Here is a 19,569-nt window from a genome sequence, read left to right as displayed (position 1 = left end):
CTGTGTTTGCAACCTAAAATGACTCTGGGACTGTCACTGAAAAATGCTCAGAAAATTCCGAGGCCTGGCTAGGCCTGGCTAGTGGGTCAAGCTTACAGGGAGATGCAGGACAGAAGGAAGACTGTTTCCATCCCTGTCCTTCTTTCCACACACCAGTTGCATAGGCATTTGTCACTCATTTTGTACTCTGTCTCTCCCCCGAAAGCTGGGGTTTTGTTGGTTTAAGCCATAGCTGTTTCCCCAGGGCCTGGCATTTGGCTAGGGAGCAAGAAATGTCTGTGGAACTTGGTTGTGGAATGGTTTCGATTGCTTCTCGGGGTAGAAAGGAATCTGGGGAGGAATTGTTAACACCCATCTCACGGGTGAGAAACAGGCTCAGAGAGGTTGAGGGACCTGCCAGCATTCCTACAGGACCGTTTGACCGCACTGGGGACTGACTGCCCGTCCGAGCGCTGGCCCCGTCCTGAAAGTGGCTTCAGAAGCAGAAAGATGTGCTGGGCAGGCCCCAGAGGCAGTTGGCGTGTGCCCCTTGGCCCAGCCCCAGGGTGACAACACCTGCCTCGGCTGGAGCTTTCCAGAGTGAGGCCGGGCTTTGGGACGTCTCCGGGGACCATTATTCAGACGACCACACAAGGGGCCCAGGGATTTCTGCCGGCCTCAGGTGAGGGGGGTGTGGGGCGGCTCGGAGGATGGAGCCCCCCTTTCCAGATGAGCCTCCTACCAGCTCATTTCACCCAGCACCCCCCACTCTAGAAACTCTTGGCTCTCAGAACTGCCAATCCATGGATTTCAACCGGGCTCCTGCTGCTTGCTGCCCCCACCCCCACCAGGCCCCCCGTATCCCACTGGCCTGTGTTCCCCGGGCCAGCTCCACCTTGTCTGTTTTCGGGGTTTGGTGGTACCCAACCCCGGTGAAGCCCAACTCGTCCCCGCCTGCCCGGGCAGCTGGAGATGGAGGAGAGATGTGTGAACGTCTCGTCCTGCTGCAGTGAGATTCACAGACAGGAATAGCGATGTAGCTTGTAGAGCCCCGTGATGATTAAAGATGCACTTGTTCAGAGGGCTTAGGAAGGTCAAGACTGAGACAGCGGGACGCTAACCAAGCCTGCACCCCTCTGTGTGGGAGCCCCAAAGCCGGCCCTGGCCACCGTCTCTCTCAGGTGTGCCCGCTGCCCACCCAGCAGGCCCACATTCCCTGTCAGTTCTCTCTTGTGTGCTGTTCCACACCTGCTCCTCTTGTTTCAAGCCTTCACCACCCCACCCCCTTCTGACACCCCAGTTACCACTGAGAAATGTCACTGAAGATGTGACAGTGACGATTGCACTAGAGCCTCTTCCCACCTGAAATCTACTCACTGTCCTGCACCTGGAGCCCTGAGCCATTTTACACTTGTTCCAGAGGTGGACCAACCCCTGCCAACACCACCTGCCCAATGAGCACTGCCCCTCCCCCCCGATGGTGATCCTGCCATCAGCCCCCACCCCGTGTCCCATCCGATGCAGAAGGCAGAACGCAGTAACAGTGGGGGCAAAACAGTCCTCACTTCACCTTGACCTTCGTTCGTTACCTCATCTCTTTTCCAACTCTTCCATTCCAGTGAACTCCTTGAAAGCCTTCTCCATGCTGCCCATCTCTGTCTCCCATCTCCATGTCTCCATCTCCACCATCTCCATCACTGTCTCCATCTCCATCTCTATCTCCCCACCTCCCTCTCCCTCTCTGTCTCCATCTCCATCATCTCCGTCACTGTCTCCATCTCCATCTCCCCATCTCCCTCTCCCTCTCCATCATCTCCATCACTGTCTCCATCTCCATCTCTGTCTCCCCACCTCCATCTCCCTCTCCCTCTCTGTCTCCATCTCCATCATCTCCATCACTGTCTCCATCTCCATCGCTGTCTCCCCACCTCCATCTCCCTCTCCGTCTCCCTCTCCATCTCCCTCTCCGTCTCCATCATCTCCATCACTGTCTCCATCTCCATCTTTATCTCCCCACCTCCCTCTCCCTCTCCGTCTCCCTCTCCATCTCCATCATCTCCATCACTGTCTCCATCTCCATCTCCCATCTCCATCCCACTGCTACCTGCTTTGAAAACCACGGACAAACAGCATGTGGAATAAAACAAATGAGATGGAGAGGAAGTGCGTGAGTGTCCTGTAGCTTCCGTAACAAATCACCACAAACTGGAGAGAAATTGATTCTCTCGTGGTTCTGGAGGCTACGAGTCTAAAATCAACATGTCAGCAGGGTCCTGCCCGCCCCCAGGGCTCTCCATGAGGGTCCCTCTCACCAGCTCTTGGGGGCCAGGCCTGCCTTGCTTTGTGGCCGCATCACTGCAACATCTGCCTTTATGGTCCCATGACCTTTGCCTCTCTTGCCTGTGTCTCCCCTGTGTGTCTCTTAAAAGGGTACCTGTCATTGCATTTAGGACCCATCCAGGTAACCCAGGATGACCTCATCGCGATTCATTTGATTGCCTCTGCAACAACCCTTTTCCCGAATAGGCTGCGTTCACAGGTCCTGGGGGTTAGAACGTGGACATATCTCTGTGGGGCCACCCTTCAGTCGACTACCTTGAGCCTCAGCCCTGATGAAGTAGGGGCCGTAGTTCTGACCCGTGACGTGAGGGCGGGTGGGGCAGAGGCACCTCCTGCTGGTAGCAGACCCCACTGCTGGCGGAGTCATGGTCCAGGCCCCACTCAGACCCTGCGTGCTGTCCTCACCCCTGCACTTCCCACAGCGATGGCCCAGTAATTAACCATGTAATTTGTTGTGTGGTGGCTGCCGCCCCTGCGAGAGCGTTGTAAGCATGACACAGCGCCTCGTGCACAGGCTCACGGTGGGTGTGCAGGGAAGGAACTAGAGGAGCACAGATTGTGGGTCACCTGCCAGGAGAACCCCCTCCTGCTCTGGGCCTCACCATTGGCTTTGAAGGAATGTTCTCGGCCCCCCACCCAGGCGGGGACCCAGGAAGCTGGCTTCAGGCCTCTCCCTTGCTTTCCAACATAAACAACCACCTCAGGAAAGCCCGAGGCATGGAAGGAATTTTGTGTCTGTTGTTTGTGTTAGTGAAGTAGTACCAGCTGAAAGGGGAACAAAAATTGCCCGAAATCAGCCTTTGGTTTTCAGTATTCACAAATCAGTATTTTTTCCCCCACCTACTTTTTCCCCATTAAAGCAGATGAAGAAAAATATTTCACTCTTTCAATTTAGCTTTCTTTCTTTTTATTTTTTGTATGAATAGAAGATTATTGTGTCCCCAGGATGGACACAGACAGGTGCAAAGGCCTTCGTAAGGCAGCGGTAGGCCTGTCATCTGGTCCCCAGGGGTGCGGCCAGTGTCTGGCTGTCGGCGTGGGCAGAAGTGAAAGGGGACACTGACAAAGGTCAGAGGCGCGTCCGAGTGTCACCCGGTGGTGAGTGAGTGGCCGAGTGCAGGGCTCAAACCCAGGCCTGTGGCATGTTCCTAACCACTGCACACTCCTGCCGCCCACACTGCGAGTCCTCTCACTGCCGCGTCCTGTCCTCTGGGGGAGGGGCTCAGCCGTGGCCCTTGCCCACTGCTGCTTCCCCCGGGGCAGGGCCAGCTTGGGGGTGGGGGTGGGGCCTCCTGGTGCTCCTGGAAGTCCCGTCAGGTGTCAGGAAAGGCTAGTGGTGAGCGTTAAAGAGAATGTGTGTGGAGATGGAGAAGCCAGGACTGCAGATAATGAGGTACCAGTAATATGGATCCTGGGGGACCCAGAGGGATCCTGGGAGGTACTCCAGTTAACCCCAGTCACTGTAGGGAAATCTGTTTCTTTTCCCAGCAGCACTAATTTCCTCTTTTTCCCAGAAGACCACCTGGGTTTCCCCTTATCTCTGTGCTTCAGGTGGGTTCATGGGTTGACGTTTGTTCCAGGCCAGCCACAGAACATTCCACCTCCTGCCCAAGGTCATTGCTTCAGGAAAGGGCATGTGGCTCTAGGCAGCCTAGTGTCAATCCTGGCCCATCTTTTTCTGGGACATTGGTGAGTGTTCGATTTTCAGCCAGACAATAAAGGACTAGAGGTGCTGGTGGCACGCTTGTCCTCAGGGGCTGGAGGCAGCCTGAAAAGTAGTTGACGAAGGACGTCAAAGATGAGAGTGGAGGAGAAAGGATCCTGGACCATGCCCCGATTTAGCTGTGCCTGAAGCAGGACCCGCCTTGCACGTTTTAATCGAGGGCGTCAGTAAGCCTCTGGGAAGGACTGTGCTTCCTCTGGTTTCCGTCGTCTCTGCTGCTTGCGACTGACAGGTTCCTAGCTGATGCGGAAACTGCCGCCAGGTATGGATGCTGCCCGTGGCAGACCTAGTGTGTGGGGTTGGAGGGGTTTGCGTGGGGCGTGAGCAGGGAGCTCTCCCAGCGCCCAGCAGACATCAGCCGTCCTGGCTGCAAGGCAGTGAGTCACTGTGCAAACTACTTTGCACAAACTATTTGAGTGTTACTCTCATACTGTATGTTTACTGAGGAAAGTGCCTGCATGACTTGGCTCCAGCGGGGGGGCTTGCAGGATTGATTCTCCCCAGCTCTGGAGGTGGGGGTCCGAGAGCCTCTCTCCTCGGCGTGTAGATGGCCGTCTCCTCCCTGTGTCCCCACACGGTTGTGTCCTGATCTCCTCTTGTTATAAGGACAGCAGTCACAGTGGATGAGGGCCCCGCCCTAATGACTTCGTTTTACCTTAGTCACCTTTTAAAAGGACCTGTCTCCAAATATAGTTACATTCTGAAGTGCTGGGGACTAGGGCTTCAACGTAGGACTTTGGGGGGGTGGGGAATGGTTCAGCCAATAACAGAGCCTTAGAAGAATGAATAAAAAGGTCAGCATTTCATAGGCTCCGGGGGTGGGGGTGTCTTCAGTAAGGTCGTGCACCTAGAAGCTGAATCATCTGAAAACAGGGATAATGAAACTGCAGAGAGAGGTCCTTCCTGACTGGGGTTTGCAGTTCGAGGGGTTGAGAGTCAAATGACCTGAGCCGTAGGGAGCAATGAACCCCCTGCTTCCTGCCGGAGTTCCAGCAAAGGCAGGAGTCCTGCCACCTGACCTGGGAAAGTGCCCCCAATGCACACCTTCCACCTGAGAAGCTGGATGTTATCCCAACTGCAAGAGCCATCTGTCCCCTCAGCTGCGCCCTGGGGATGGGGCACAGCAGGTAAGCCCTGCTGGAGAAATAGAAATCAAGACCCAAAGAGACACACCCATTTATAAATACGGAATTAGTGACTCATCACTGAGCAACCATCACCACCACACACAGCCCCGGCCGCAGGGAGGCGGCCAAGTGGTTCCAGAGCCCTGGTGGGTTTTCAGCTCTGTTTATATCGAATTAAAGTGACAGCTGTAGCCCCCGTCCTGCTCTGAGTCAACAGTCAGCAGCTCTTCCACTCGTGTCAGCAGTGGAACTACGTGACGTCCTGGTTTCTGTGATTCGTTCTGGGCTTCTGTTCACAGCACATATGGTCAGTCACGTTCTTGGACGTGCCACAGAAGGTTAGGCTCCGTGGCATGATATGTGTCCCACCCCAGCGTATGGCACGGGCCAGCCCGACGCAGGCGGGAGGGAGCCGAGGGCTGGGGGCTGGGAGGGGCATCCCGGCCACCGTGCCAGTTGAAGGACCGCGACTTGGCTTTGATTGGAGCTCAAGGAGCTGATGGATGGTCATATCCTACAGGGCAGCCATGCTTATTTCAGGGAGCCGGCCGGCTGCCGAGCCCCGAGCCTGGCCAGCCAGCACCCCCCATCTCTTGGGCTGAGACGAGTTCCAGGTGTGTTCTTCGGTGGGGTGTGGACCTCACGTCTGGCTCCATGTGAGTGTAACGTCCTTCAGACTCAGACATTCAGCAAATCCCATCCCCTTGGCTGCGTGATTCTTTTGGGAAAAGGTGCGTGATTTCCCGTCCAGTAAGAGTAGAATCCAATGTATCCAACAGCACTTGATCCTGGGATTTTTTGGGAAACACTGAGGAAAAGGTGCTTTCCTTCTGGGGTTTTAGTACAAGGAGGATGGGAATCTGAGAAGTGAGGTCCATTATGCCAACAAACAGGAGACTAGTTTCCCGAAGACGCCTGGATCCACCCACACCTGAAGCCATGATGTTTTGGGGGCATTTTTAGTTCTAAAAGCCAGTAAGTTCCTTTTCACACTTACCCAGTTGGATGTCCGTTTTGTTCACTTGCTGCGTCAAGCATCTTTGCTCATGAGTTACCCGAATGACAGTGACACATGTCTGTTTGGGTTCTCTGGTTGACATAGTCACAATCAACCCTGCTGACCTCAGCGGAAAAAGGAACGACATCAGTCAGAAGCCTGTTAGGGAGCCACTGAGCTGATCGCTGTCTGGAGAACAGTCTGGAAAAAGTACAGGAACCACTCAAGGGTCAGAAGTGGCCGAAGGCCTTCTCTCTTTGGTTACTTGTCTCAAGACTCAGTTCCTGGAAGTCACAGGCCACCGGAGGCCCTGTATATGTGTCCGGGGGCTGCCACAACAAATGACCACAAACTCAGTGGCTTGAAACAACAGGAATGGATTCTCTCTCAGTTCTGGAGACCAGAAGTCTGGGCAGGGTGGGTTCCCTCTGGAGCCCTAGGGAAGGATCTGAGGCCTGTCCCCAGCTTCTGTCCGCTCCTGGCAGCCCTTGGCTGTGGCTGCGTCACCATGTCACATGGCCTTCTCCTCTCTGTGTCTCTGTCTCTTCATGTGACTTCTCTTAAGGACACCAGTCTTTGGACTTAGAGCCCACGCCAATACAGTGTGACCTCATCTTAACTAATTATATCTGTAGACCCTCTTTTCAAATGTGACATTTTGAGGATCTAGGTGAACATGAACTTGGAGGGACACTATTCAGCCCGGCTTCCACACCCCTTAGTTGTATGAGCTGATGAGAAGAAGGGTTTGCAGGAAGGGGGCTCTCTGCTTCTGTGGCAGATGGTGCCAGATTTATCTCCCACCCCCATCACGGCTGGGAGGGAGTCTGGTGCAGCTACTATGGGAAACACTGAGGAGGTTCCTCAAAACAATTAAAAATAGAGCTGCCTTATGACCCAGCAGTTCCAAGTCTGGGCACACATCCAAAGGAAATGAAATCAGCATCTCGAAGAGATGTGTGCACCCCCTGTTTACCACCGCGTTTGTTACAATAGCCGGAGTATGGGGACAACCTAAGTGTCCGTGGATGGATGAATGGATAGAGAAAATGGGGTACATGCATATCATGGAACATTGCTTAACTAAAAAGAAGACCTTGCCGTTTGCGACGACGTGGATGACCCTGGAGGGGCATTATGCTAAGTGAGGTAAGTCAGACACAGAAAGACAAAATACTGTGTGATCTCACTCATATGTGGAATCTAAAACAGTGGTACTTATAGAACCAGAGAGTAGCGTGGGGAAAATGGGGAGATGTTGGTACCAATTTCCAGTTATAAGACGGGTAAGTTCTGGGGTGTTAACACGCAGTGTGGTCCGTTGAGCTAATCATACTGTATTGTCTAATGGAAAGTCACACCCGCGCACGCACACGGCAAATATGTGTTAACTTGGTTGGGGGCGTCATGTCACAATGTGTGTGTATATTAAATCACTGTGTTGCACACCTTAAAAACACACACCGTATCCTAACAACCTAATCACACACAACCTAACTAAAAACGAATGGCTGGGAGGCCATTCCCACAAAGGACGTTCAAGAAAGGGGATTAGGGGGCCGGCCCGGTGGCTCAGGCGGTTAGAGCTCCGTGCTCCTAACTCCGAAGGCTGCCGGTTGGATTCCCACATGGGCCAGTGGGCTCTCAACCACAAGGTTGCCAGTTCAATTCCTCGAGTCCCGCAAGGGATGGTGGGCTGCGCCCCCTGCAACTAGCAACGGCACCTGGAGCTGAGCTGTGCCCTCCACAACTAAGACTGAAAGGACAACTTGATGGAAAAAAACTCCTGGAAGTGCACACTGTTCCCCAATAAAGTCCTGTTCCCCTTCCCCAATTAAAAAAATCTTAAAAAAAAAAAGAAAGGGGATTGGATGTTGGACCACCCGGCCATAAGCCCACCTGCACATGCCCTTTTCCTAATTCACACATTTCCCAAACACCCCTCCCCTCCCTGCCGACCATCTCCCGTCTCGAAATGTTCTAGCACTGCCTTTTCCGTGTGTCTCAAGTCTGCTGCGTCCCCCCGGGGGCTGTGGTGGGTGGAGGGTGGGACTCCCACACTAGATTCCCTCCTTTTCTCTGAGCTCTTTGGGTCCCTCCATCTACACTACGCCGAGGGCTCTCCTGCCACCTGAGCCGCTGGCTTGGGCAAGTTTCAGATTCGTGTTAACCGGCATGCAAACTCCTAGGACCACATCCCACCACGTGGGTGTGGACTCGGGGTACAGTTTCTATAAACACATGCATATCAACACATTCCTCTCGGTCTAAGTACCTTTGCACCCCTCCTCCATTATGCACTCCCTCAAACCCATTCCCACAAAAGTCACCTGATGTTTACGTATTAATAGAGTATGGAATTCCTGCTTTTCTCTCTGCCCACCCTGATATAGGTGGGCATCCGATCCGGGGTAAGGGGGGCTGTATGGTGGGGCAGGACGCGACTATAAATTAGTTTAATGGACGGAGCTCCCCCGGGAAGAAGGAGGGATGGCCTCCTCAGACAACGCAGGAAGAGGTTCCACAAACATGGGCTCTTCAGGGTCAGGATCTGCCCTGTGGCTTCTGGAACCTTCTTTATTGATATCTCGTTTCCCACGGGCAGATGTGCAGCCTCTGTGAACAATGTCTGGCTCACAATAAGTGCTCATAAATGTTTGTTGGGTGAATAACAGACCTGTAAAGTTGTGAATTCAACAGATGCTCTAATTCAACAAATTGCAGGAGCATGTTTTTTTCCCCCAAGTCAATCTCAGCCTCCAGTCTACAAAAAAAAAAAAAATTTCCATCAGTATTGGCATAGAAAGTCCTCAAATGTCAGTCCAGATCTCAAAACAAGGAATTAGGGATTTGAGTTGTCATTCTGTTGACTTAAGGTGTCCAGTGCTGTCAGAAGCAGCCCCCCTCTTCATGGATATCTGGCCATAGCTCTGTGTTCACCCCCTCAAACTGTCCTCAGGTGACCTACAGGCTCTGCTGATCAGCTGGAGTTTCATTGGGAATTCCACTGCCTTCCATCCAGGGAAAATTCTGTGGGGCCCAAAGCTTATGAACAAGAGGGGGTACTCCTCTAAGAAAAAGAATACAAAATTATAATACAAAGTTAGGTACAACAATGAGTATTTATTTAGAATGGGAAAAATCACAGCAAATCACAGATTTTTTTTTAACTTAATTTCCTTTATTCCATTTAACATCCTTTTGTATGTCTACTTTAGTATTATTTTTTGGTGGTGGGGGGGAATATTGGGGAACAGTGTGTTTCTCCAGGGCCCATCAGCTCCAAGTCATTGACCTTCAATCTAGTTGTGGAGGGCGCAGCTCAGCTCCAAGTCCAGTTGCCATTTTCAATCTTCAGTTGCAGGGGCCGCAGCCCACCATCCCATGTGGGAATTGACCTGGTAACCCTGTTGTTAATATTAATAGCGCACGCTCTAATCAATTGAGCCATCTGGCTGCCCCAAATCACAGAGTTTTAAAAGCCGAAAAATACCAGAAAGAATACAAAACACAAAAAATCTGTAATATTTTTCCTCCCTTTTTTGACTGCACACTTTTTGAATGCCTTTTCGTGTCTACTGTTTTGATTATTTTCCACAGAGAGAACTGGAAGATAATTCCATCCTTTTTTAGCACAGCGGATCACAATTTATTTTGTGTTACTAATAGTTAAAAAATATTTCTTAGCTTCACAACTCATTATTGGTACATCTTATACATTTTTAGGACTGTTACCAAATCTGGGAAGCTCTCTATGAAGCTTCTCCATACACGAATGATAAGATTTCAAGGCATTTCGGGGGCGGCTGGATGACTCAGTTGGTTAGAGCGCAGTCTCTCAACAACAAGGTTGCTGGTTCAATTCCCACATGGGATGGTGGGCTGAGCCCCCTGCAACTAAAGTGGACTTGGAGCTGAGCTGCGCCCTCCACAACTAGATTGAAGAACAACAACTTGGAGTTGATGGGCCCAGAATAAACACACTGTTCCCCAATATTCCCCAATAAAATTAAAAAAAAAAAAAGATTTCAGGGCATTTCAAGTTTTCCTGTAGGTGATTAAGCTGAAATAATCTTTGAATTGATGACACTTATAAATTACTTAAGTTGCCAGTGTTCTTGCCATTAGTGATAATTTAGGATTTTAAGCTGTCTTTATTGATGTCAAATCAGCACGAAATGTAACTATTTCCAGCATGTTTATAAAATGCATTTCTCATCATTAACCTTATAAAAATCCAACAGCCAATATTGGTTCCTTCTATTCCCAAATGATCTCTTGCTCTTAATGAACTACTTTTGATTACAATTTGGTTCTCAGTTTCAAATTAATTTCTATTGACTCCAGTATTTACCTTTACTCCTTTTGTTTCATAGTCCATTAACTTTCCCCCCCTTTGTTCCGCCTACCCCCACCCCCACTCCTGTCCAAGCCGCTGTCTCTCAGTCTAGTTGTGTAGGACACAGCTCCCTGGCCCACGCTGGTATTATGAGCCTTGCACTCCCCGTATTATGAGCCTTGCACTCCCCGCGGCTGAGGCATTTGATCACTGGTCTTCAATCAGCCTCTCACAGCAGCTCACGGCAGCTCTCGCCGGCTGCGGCTGCTCACAATGGCTGCCGGCCACTCACACTGGCCACTGGCCACTCAAGGCAGCACATGGCAGCCAATGCTGACCTCCGGCTGCTCACAGCAGCCCAGCTCCAGGGAGAGCCGTTGTTCACTTTCTTAGCTGTAGAGGGCGCAGCTCACTGGCCCATGTGGGAATCGAACCGGCAACCTCGGCGATAGGAGCATGGCACTCCAACCACCTGAGCTACCCGGCCAGCCCCATAGTCCATTAATTTTAACCTGAACTTTCTCTGTCTTCTTTCACAAATAAAGTTAAAGATAGAAAAAGACAGTCCCTTGCATATCCATTTAAGTCAAGAGTTTATCATTTCTCACTATTTTTTGAAATGTTGCAAAATACCTTTCCAAATTTAAATAAACTCTTCTTTTTGTTTGCAATTTGTATTTTCTTTCCAAGTCCAGTCTTCAAAAATATATTTTAGCGTCTTGACAATGTCACTGTACCCACAATGTAAGGACTGAGCAGCTTTGTGACGGAGCCCATCTTGTTCAGCTTTTTAAAAGGGAAAGTCAAGCCCTTTTGTGTGTTAAAATACTCCACTTACAGGAGGAACTGAAAAAGACAACCTATAACCACAGGAAACACTGAAGTCATCCACAACGGTGTGGCCCAGCTTTTTCTCTGAAAGCCCCTCCACTTACAGTGCGACATGTCTGATGACTGGAAGACCTCCTCATGGATGGGCTTCTGGTTCTGTAATTTCTCCTCCACCACCTGTATCCTTAGTGTTCCAGGACCCATAGGGCTCCATCATACAATGTCTAACAATTAAGTTTGCAAACTCACCCTAGAAAAAGTGCTACATACTCACTGATGAATATCACTATGGTCACCTTCGAAGGACTCCCCCTGGGAAGCTATGCACCGACGCCAGCGCCTAGTCCACCCTTCAAAGCAGTTTTGGAACTCTTTCTGGAATGACCATCAGAGCTGTCATCGTATTACCCTTGATGTCCTGAATGTCATCAAAATATCTTCCTTTCAATATCTCCTTTATCTTCAGGTAAAGAAAGAAGTCATCGGGGGCCAGATCAGGTGAGGGGGGAGGGTGTTCCAATACAGTTATTTGTTTACTGGCTAAAAACTCCCTCCCAGACGGTGCCGTGTGAGCTGGTGCATTGTCGTGATGCAAGAGCCATGAATTGTTGGTGAAAAGTTCAGGTCGTCTAACTTTTTCACGCAGCTTTTTCAACACTTCCAAATAGTAAACTTGGTTAACTATCTGTTGGTCTGTAATGAATAATCCCTTTGATATCAAGAGAAGGTTAGTGACATCGTTGTAACAAGTTCACGAACTTAATTGTCACACCTCATAGCTCCAGACAGTCTCTGGTGTTGTCCCTTTGTGTCCTGAAGTCCATTAACCAGATTGGGGAACAATAGTTCCATAGGAGTGACTGTAAGCGATGTAAACTTATTCCACTAAACCCGACCTGAATATGTCCCCAACTCAGCTTCCCCCCAAATGTCCAGTCTGTGGCCGCTCCAATGCCACTGGCATGAAGAGGAGAGTGACAGAGAAGTTGGTGGAGAATGAACCAGCAAGCGTAACACGTCCTGGATAGAACATGCCACAGTGCAAATGTCACGAACACACGACAGCGTGAACTCACGACACTGTGGGGCCTCAGATGGAGTCCTCATGGCGGGAGCTCTGGGACTCATGCTTTATCAGCTTCACTGGGTCTCAGGCCTCAAGGTCATGCGTTTATTCCCCCACTGCTGCCACACCCGTTCTGATACTTCTGTGTGAGTTAGTGTCCCTCGGTGGCCGGCAACAAAACCCCACTATGGTCAAGTTAAGTAATAAAGAAATTAACTGGAAAGAGATCAAAGAGTTCACCCAGCTGGAGCGCAGGCCAGAGGATGTGGCATAAAAACAGAGCAGACGTGGGAACAAGATGGAAATTAAATGTCAGGATGCCACTGTGGGAATGGCTTCCAAATGCTTCTCCTGTCTTCATCACTCTGGTCAGGACTCAGTCCTGGGAGAGAGTTGGCCTGGCCGCGTCAGGTCCTGGGCGGCCCCTTAGATGTTCAGGGAAGCTGAGGACCTGGTAGGAAGGGACTCAGGGACCCTACCGTCTCTGGCATGGTGGACTCGTTGATATTGTCCTGCAGCGAGGGCAAGGGACGGTAGCAAACTGGGGGCTAGAGGCTGCCTAGCACCCGTCCCCAGCCCTCCAAGATATCCAGTGTGTAAAACCAGTAAACATTGACTGAGTCCTTGCTGTGTGCCAGATACAGCTAAACACGTATGCCCGTCTCACGGAGCCCCCCGCAAACCCGTGACACAGGCACTAAGATTGCCCCACTCCAAAGACGCAAACATGGAGAGTTCGAGCGATTTCACGACGACCAGACCGGAGCTAGTGTGTGAGGGAGGCAGGCTCCACCTCCCTGCACCCCGATTCTGCGACCCAGAGTTCTTGTCCTGGCCCATTGCGTAATACCATCTACAGAGCAGACAGATCACTTGGTCTTTCCTCATTGATCAGCTTTAGTTGTAAATATTGGTAGCTGGGATGCAAAAGACATGCAGCTTCACACACACGCATTTCCACAGCTCTCATGCTCCAGGATCATGTCTACAGAGACAGGACGTCTGATAAGTTGTATTTTGCACGTTTCCAGTCAAAAAAAAAAGTATAGCATGTTTTATGATCACACATGGAGCGTAACGGAGGACCACTCTTCCCACCAGGCACCCCTGAGAACTGAACCTGCGCTTACGATTTTACACGGCTGACGACTGGAGCAATTCCCCAGAGCCTGGCTTCCGGTTCTGGACATTTCAAATCTCATTTCCTCTCTGCTCCCCACGACGCACGCACTGCTGGTGGTGTTCCCATCTGCGTGCCGCCTCTGGCCATGCGTCTGTCTCCCTGATGCCAGGTCTCTTGGTACAGCGGGCTCTGGGAAGTCTTTCTTAAGCCAGGACAGCTCGCAATGACCCAATTATCCACAGAAGTGACAGTGAACTGCCGAAAGGTACCCTATGCAGCCCAGACTGCAGGTACCACCAACTCAACTTTCCCTTGGCCGGACCCTCCAAAGACCTGCGGCCCCGCCCATGCCACCTGCCCGAGGTGGAGCATGATGGAGGGAAAGTTGGCGTAGACAGAGACTGTGGTCTTTACTGATGTATAATATTATAAATAACTGAGCAATTTCTAGGGCTCCTCCCAACCGTCTGCTTCAGACGGACCACTTTGTCACTGCCCAGGTTAGAGAAGGGCCATGGAGCATGGGGCTTGTGCTCAAAAGATAAGGGTTGAATCAGAGCTCTTCTAGTGACTGGTTGTGTGACGCTGGGCAAAACGTTAGCCCCTCTGCGCCCCACCGCTACAAAGCACCGTGCAGCTCTCAGTTGTTCTTGGTAGCCAGACGAGCACTTCTGAGGTGCTTACGGCATGCAAGGACACGGCGGGGCCTGGAAGGACTGAGAAGGAGCCCCCGAGCCCATCTGCCTCCCTGAGACTCACAGACCCAGGGGTCTGAGCTGAGATGGGGAAGCAGGCGACTGGGAAGCTGAGGGCACTCAAAGGGTGCCTTCTCCTTCCAGGGGTTGCACAGCCCCGCTCAGGTCAGTGACGGCCAAGGGAAAGCCGGGACCTGGGTCCCCAGTCCAGATACACGAGTATCTCAGTTCCCAGGACTCCCTGCTGCCTTCCACCACTCAGGTCTACAGACTGGGAGGTTTGCTGCCACGGGTAACGTTTTATAGATTATTAGTGAGCTTTTGTCTTCTTTCGGAGGATCTGACCTCTGGCCCAGCTGGCGGGAAGCCTCCATCTTTCGGGAGAAGGTTGGGAGCTGCTTCAGAAGGTGCCCATACAAGGAACAGGTGTTCTTCAGCTTCTAACACACCAACTAGGATTACGCAGCAGCCGATGCCAGCGTGTGCGCTGGGCCGTGGTCTCGAGGGCAGATCTTTCCACTTCCTGTCTTTACTCCTCCCACCTCTTTATGTCCAAGGCCAAGGCCCGCTTTGCAGGGACCTCCTGTTAGGCGCCCTTCCCACCCAAGCCCCCAGGCACAAACCTGGATACTGGATGGCAGGAGCACTCCTTGTTCTGGACCCAGGAGACTGTAGGAGGGAAAGAGTGAGGGAGGACAGCTAAGCATGTGTCCCCAGTTCCTTTGGGGCAAACTGAGGGAGACCCTGGGAGGGGCAGTCAATCAGGGGTCAGCTCTCTGCTACTGTCTGGGGCCTGAGGGAGAAAGCTGCCTCCAGGCTGCCTGCACCATCCGGCCAACATCCCATCAAAGGCACCTTGCATCTCCAGGGAGGCCAGTGTAGCCCCTGGAGAACAGCGAGCAGACCTGCCATGGGTGCATGGGTGGTGGTGCACAGCAACCAGAAGGCAAAGGCCAGGGGTGAAGTGCAGGGGTCCTAGGGAGGATAAGCAACAGCTGGGTCAGCAAAGGGGACGAGCTGACTGGCGGCAGGCTGCAGGCTTGGAGAGCGTCAGCAGGACACTGCTGGAAGGAGGACCAGAGGCATCGCCCTGGGGGCCATCTGATGCCACCAGCACCTGCCCAAGGACCAGCATGGGGCCATAAGGTCACAGGAGCCACATTCCACCTCCTGTACAGAGGCCACCTTAGGAGAGAAGGAGGCTGAGAGAATGTGCCAGGCCAGGGCTGACAGCTAACCTTTGTCCTCTAACAGGAGGGTCCTCCACAAACAAAGAAATTACATTTTATCTTCCAGCTGAGTGGCATTGTGAGACTGGGACACGACGTGCTGTGGGGGAACTTTGGCTCGTAGGATAGGGACACCACCAGGGTGAGACGCAAAGTCCTTGGGGCTCTGACCACAGGCCAGCCAGGCTCTGGGCTGGGGCAGGCCTGCGGGTCTCCAGAGCTGCAGCTCTCAGCCCCCCACCTCGTTGGTGTAGGAGGAGGGCGTCTCCTTCCCCTCCAGCTCCAGCGTGCCCCGCAGCACCCTGCGGAGCATGGCCCCCAGGGACTCCAGTAGACCCTGGCCCCTCCGAGTGCCCACCAGGAAGTAGATGACAGGGTTGGTGCTGCTGCTCACGGAGGACGAGAGGCAAGCCAGGCAGACGTACAGGAGCTGCACCTGGGGCTGCAGGTCCAGCCAGTACAGGAAGGACCAGTGAAGGCCGAGGGGCAGTGCGCAGGGGAGGTACACCAGCACGGAGGCCAGGAGGACCACGTGCAGCCGCGTGGGCCGCCGCCCACACAGGGAGCTCCTCCTCACCCTCACGAACAGGGTCAGGCTGGACACGGCCATCACGGGGGTGAAGAGGCCCAAGATGAAGGGAGATGAGGACGGAGTCCACCGGGAAGCAGTGCTTCTTGTCCGAGTGCCAGGACCAGCGGCAGAAGACCGAGCCCAGCGTGTTCATGACGAGGGACAGTGCCCAGAGCCCTGCACACACCCCGGCCGCCAGCCGCCAGGGCCGGTGCCTCTTGTACCAGGTGGGGAAGAGGATGGACAGTCAGCGCTGCCTGCTGATGGCTGTCAGCAGGCTCAGGCCGGTGGTGTAGGCGAAATACTTCACTCTGGGAAGCAGCTCCCGGGCCAGGGGCTGCGTGTTGGCCAGCGGGCTGGTCTCCAGACTGACCAGGGACGCCATGCCAAGCAGGAAGAGGAGGTCGGCCACAGCCAGGTGGAGAACGTACATGCTGTAGGGTGTCCTCTCCACGCAGCAGCTCAGAAGCCATACCACCAGGCTGTTGCCGGCTATGCCACACACGCAGGTGAATGTGACCAGGGCGTGACCCAGGAGACCATGTCCAGCGCATCCACCCTGGGGCCACCTCGGGGCCGTCATCGGGGCCCAAATGACGTTAAGAGTCTGGTTCGTCCTGTGGAAGGAAGATGGCACAGCATGACATGCTGTGCTGTGTGGCCCTGGGGGACTTCTCGGGACCTCCCCACCCCCAAGTATCATGCTTCGGGGCCCTCACTCAGGTTCTTTTGGCAGCAGGCCAAGCTCCGGAGGCTGGACCCTTTCCCCAATCCCTGTGGCTCCCACCCCTCCTGAATCTGCCACCAGTCCCACCAATATGTACCCTGAATTGTTCAGAGGCCCTTTGCCATGTTAAGGAGCTCTCTTCTATTTTTGAGTTTAGTTACTTTTTCAATCATGAAGAGTTGTTGAGTTTCATCAAAGGCTTTTTCTGCATCTATTGAGCATATCACTTTTTTTTCTGCTGTAATCTTCAAATCCTGTGAGTTAATTTTTTTTAAACTGGACCTCAAATGCAAGAGAGTAGAATTAATTACGTCCCCACTTTACAGCACACCGTTGTCATCAGGCCATTTAAAAGTCAAATAAAATGATTTAAGTTTCCCTCTTCCTCTCCATCCCAGCCTCTCTCCCTCCCTCTCATCTGTTCTAACCTGTTCAACATATGTTTTTGAACATCTGTCAAAATGTCCTTGAACATCTGTCAAAATGGAGGGGTTCTCTGGAAATGTTTTTAATTTCCACAAATGTGATTTAGAATTCTTGCTGTTTTTCTTTTTTTCCCCTCAACAGTGTGTCTTTAGGATATTTACAGGTGACTATAGAAAAGTAGTTTGTTGTGGTTTAAAGTTTTATGATGTGCACTGGCACCGTTTTGTTTATCCATTCCTTTGTCCCGGTCACCAGAAACATCATGTCCAATATCCTCACAAAAATCTTCACATGGCTGAGGATTTTTCTGGGATCCATTCTGGAAGTGGGATTGCTGGGTCGTAGGACATGTGCATGCTTAGCTTCGCTGAGTATTGTTTGGTTACTTCCCTAAAGTGCCACTCCAGCTGTCACTTCCACCAGCAGGCAGGAAGGGACCTGTTGCCTCATTCCCTCACCAACACTTGGCATTATCCACTTTTCTAATGTCTGCCAGTCTGATGGTGGCAATGGGGACTTTTGTTGATGTTTCCAGAACTTGCCTGTTTCCAGAATTTTGATGTTTCCAGAATTTTTGTTGCTGTTTCCAGAACTTGGCTTTCTGGGATTACAGCGAGCACGAACATCAGTTCATATATCTGCCGGCCACGTGGGGTTCCTCTTCATTGAATTGGCTGGTCATATCAATTGCCCACTTTTCAGGCGGGTTTTTTTTCTTTCCCTTTTTTTTTCCTTTTTTCTCTTTTTCTTTTCCTTTTTGATTTGCAGGGGTTGTTTGACTCTCTGTGTTTAGACACTGCAGGTATGATTTTATGAAAATGCTCTTCAAGTGTGGTAACTTTATCTGTTGTGAACTTGGGTGGACAGACATGCTCAATTTTGGTATAACCGGCTTCCACACATTTTTTACCCCAAAATATTGTGCCTTTTGGATCTTAAGACATTCCATATCCTTGGGTGAAAAAATATTCCCTTATCATTTTCTCTCTTACTTTTGTACTTTTTCAAAAACCCTGTAGAGTTTGGTCTTGAATCCAATCAGAATCTATTTTTCTGTGGGATACAGAAAGGATACAGTGTGATTTTTCCTCCGTATCACTAGCCAGTTTTCTCAACACCGTCTCCTAAATGGCTACTCCTTTCCCTGTTGACTTACCAAGTTCCCATTTACATATAGGACTGCTTTGAACTCGCCATGCTGCCCCATTGGTTTGTCTGTTCCTATACTGTTGTGTTTAAAAATATATATGGCTTTGTGTGAGCTCTGGGAGTTGTTCAGCTGATAGCTACTCGGCTGTTGTTCTTTGCCTAGAGTCATGGAGGTTTATCCCATGCACAGCTTAGTTTTCAGCCAAAGACTCAAGGGGACCCCTACGCAGATTTTTAGAGTCCTTTCTCTGAGTTAGCTTGCTCCCTTCTGACTGATTCCCCAGCTCTCAAATTCCAACCACTTCAATCTCCCTGAAGTCTGACTTCTGTATCTTCAGCTCAGGGAGACCACCGTGCTCTTTTGGGTTTTCCCATGCCCGAGGGTCCCTCCAGACAGAAAGCCAGGGTATCACAGGGCTCACCTCTTCTACTTCTCTTCTCTCAGAGTCCACAGTCCTGGGACATCTCTTGTCCAATGTCTGAAAACAGTTGTTCCTTATGTTTTCTCCAGTTTTCTTGTCGTTCCCAGTGAGAGGGCTGGCCCAGTACCACTCACTCCATCATGTCACAGACAGAAATGCCTCTGTTATAGCTTCCTCTAGTTTATTGCTGGTGTAGAGGAGCTCTGTGCATTTGTGTAGTTTTTATTAAGCAGGCAAACATCCTGATTTATTTGATCATATCTATCAGTTTGTCTGTGGAATGTTCTGATTTTCTGTTCAACTATCCTCATAGCTCCAATTTATATTTCGTGTCTTATAGCAAAGTCCAGAACATACAGTGCTCTGCTGAACAAGGGCTAGAATCAGGCACACTTACCTTCTTCCTAATTTTAAAGAGACTGTGCCTGCAGTTTCTCCATTAGATATGATGTTTACTCTAGGTTTGTGGAACTATTTTTTATCAAGGTGAGAAAATTTCCTTCTTGGTTTTTTGAGCATTTATTTTAAATCATAAATGCATGATAAAGTTTATCATTATTTTTTCTGCATCTACTTAATCATTTTCTTTTTTTCTGCCTTAATCTATATTTGTGGTAAATATATAGTTACAAGTTTTCTGGTATTTATTCCCTCTTATATTTCTAGGAAAAACCATTTTTAGTTTATTCTGTTTCCCCCTGCCCAGGTGTTCTGGTTTTATTTAGCAAATTTTCATCCATGTTCATAAGTGAAATTGGACCATAATTTTGCTTTCTGGTGCTATCTTTGTCTGTTTTGTTTTGTTTTTTTCTTAATTCCAAAGCT

General features: G+C 50.9%; 1 protein-coding gene across 1 annotated transcript; it reads right to left on the bottom strand.

Annotated features, from left to right (window-relative positions):
- Positions 1–15,220: 15,220 nt before the first annotated feature.
- On the bottom strand, positions 15,221–16,603 carry MRGPRD (MAS related GPR family member D; the record flags this gene model as incomplete). Its single annotated transcript, XM_081064298.1, is given in 4 exon segments — positions 15,221–15,337; positions 15,691–16,083; positions 16,085–16,267; positions 16,271–16,603. Coding segments are annotated over 4 exon segments (1,026 nt in total).
- Between the last annotated feature and the right edge of the window lie 2,966 nt (positions 16,604–19,569).

The sequence above is a fragment of the Rhinolophus hipposideros genome, assembly GCF_964194185.1.
Source record: "Rhinolophus hipposideros genome assembly, chromosome: 10".
In the NCBI taxonomy this organism is placed as follows: domain Eukaryota; kingdom Metazoa; phylum Chordata; class Mammalia; order Chiroptera; family Rhinolophidae; genus Rhinolophus; species Rhinolophus hipposideros.
Note: the sequence above shows the minus strand (reverse complement) of the source record. Positions and strands in the feature narration are given on the sequence as shown.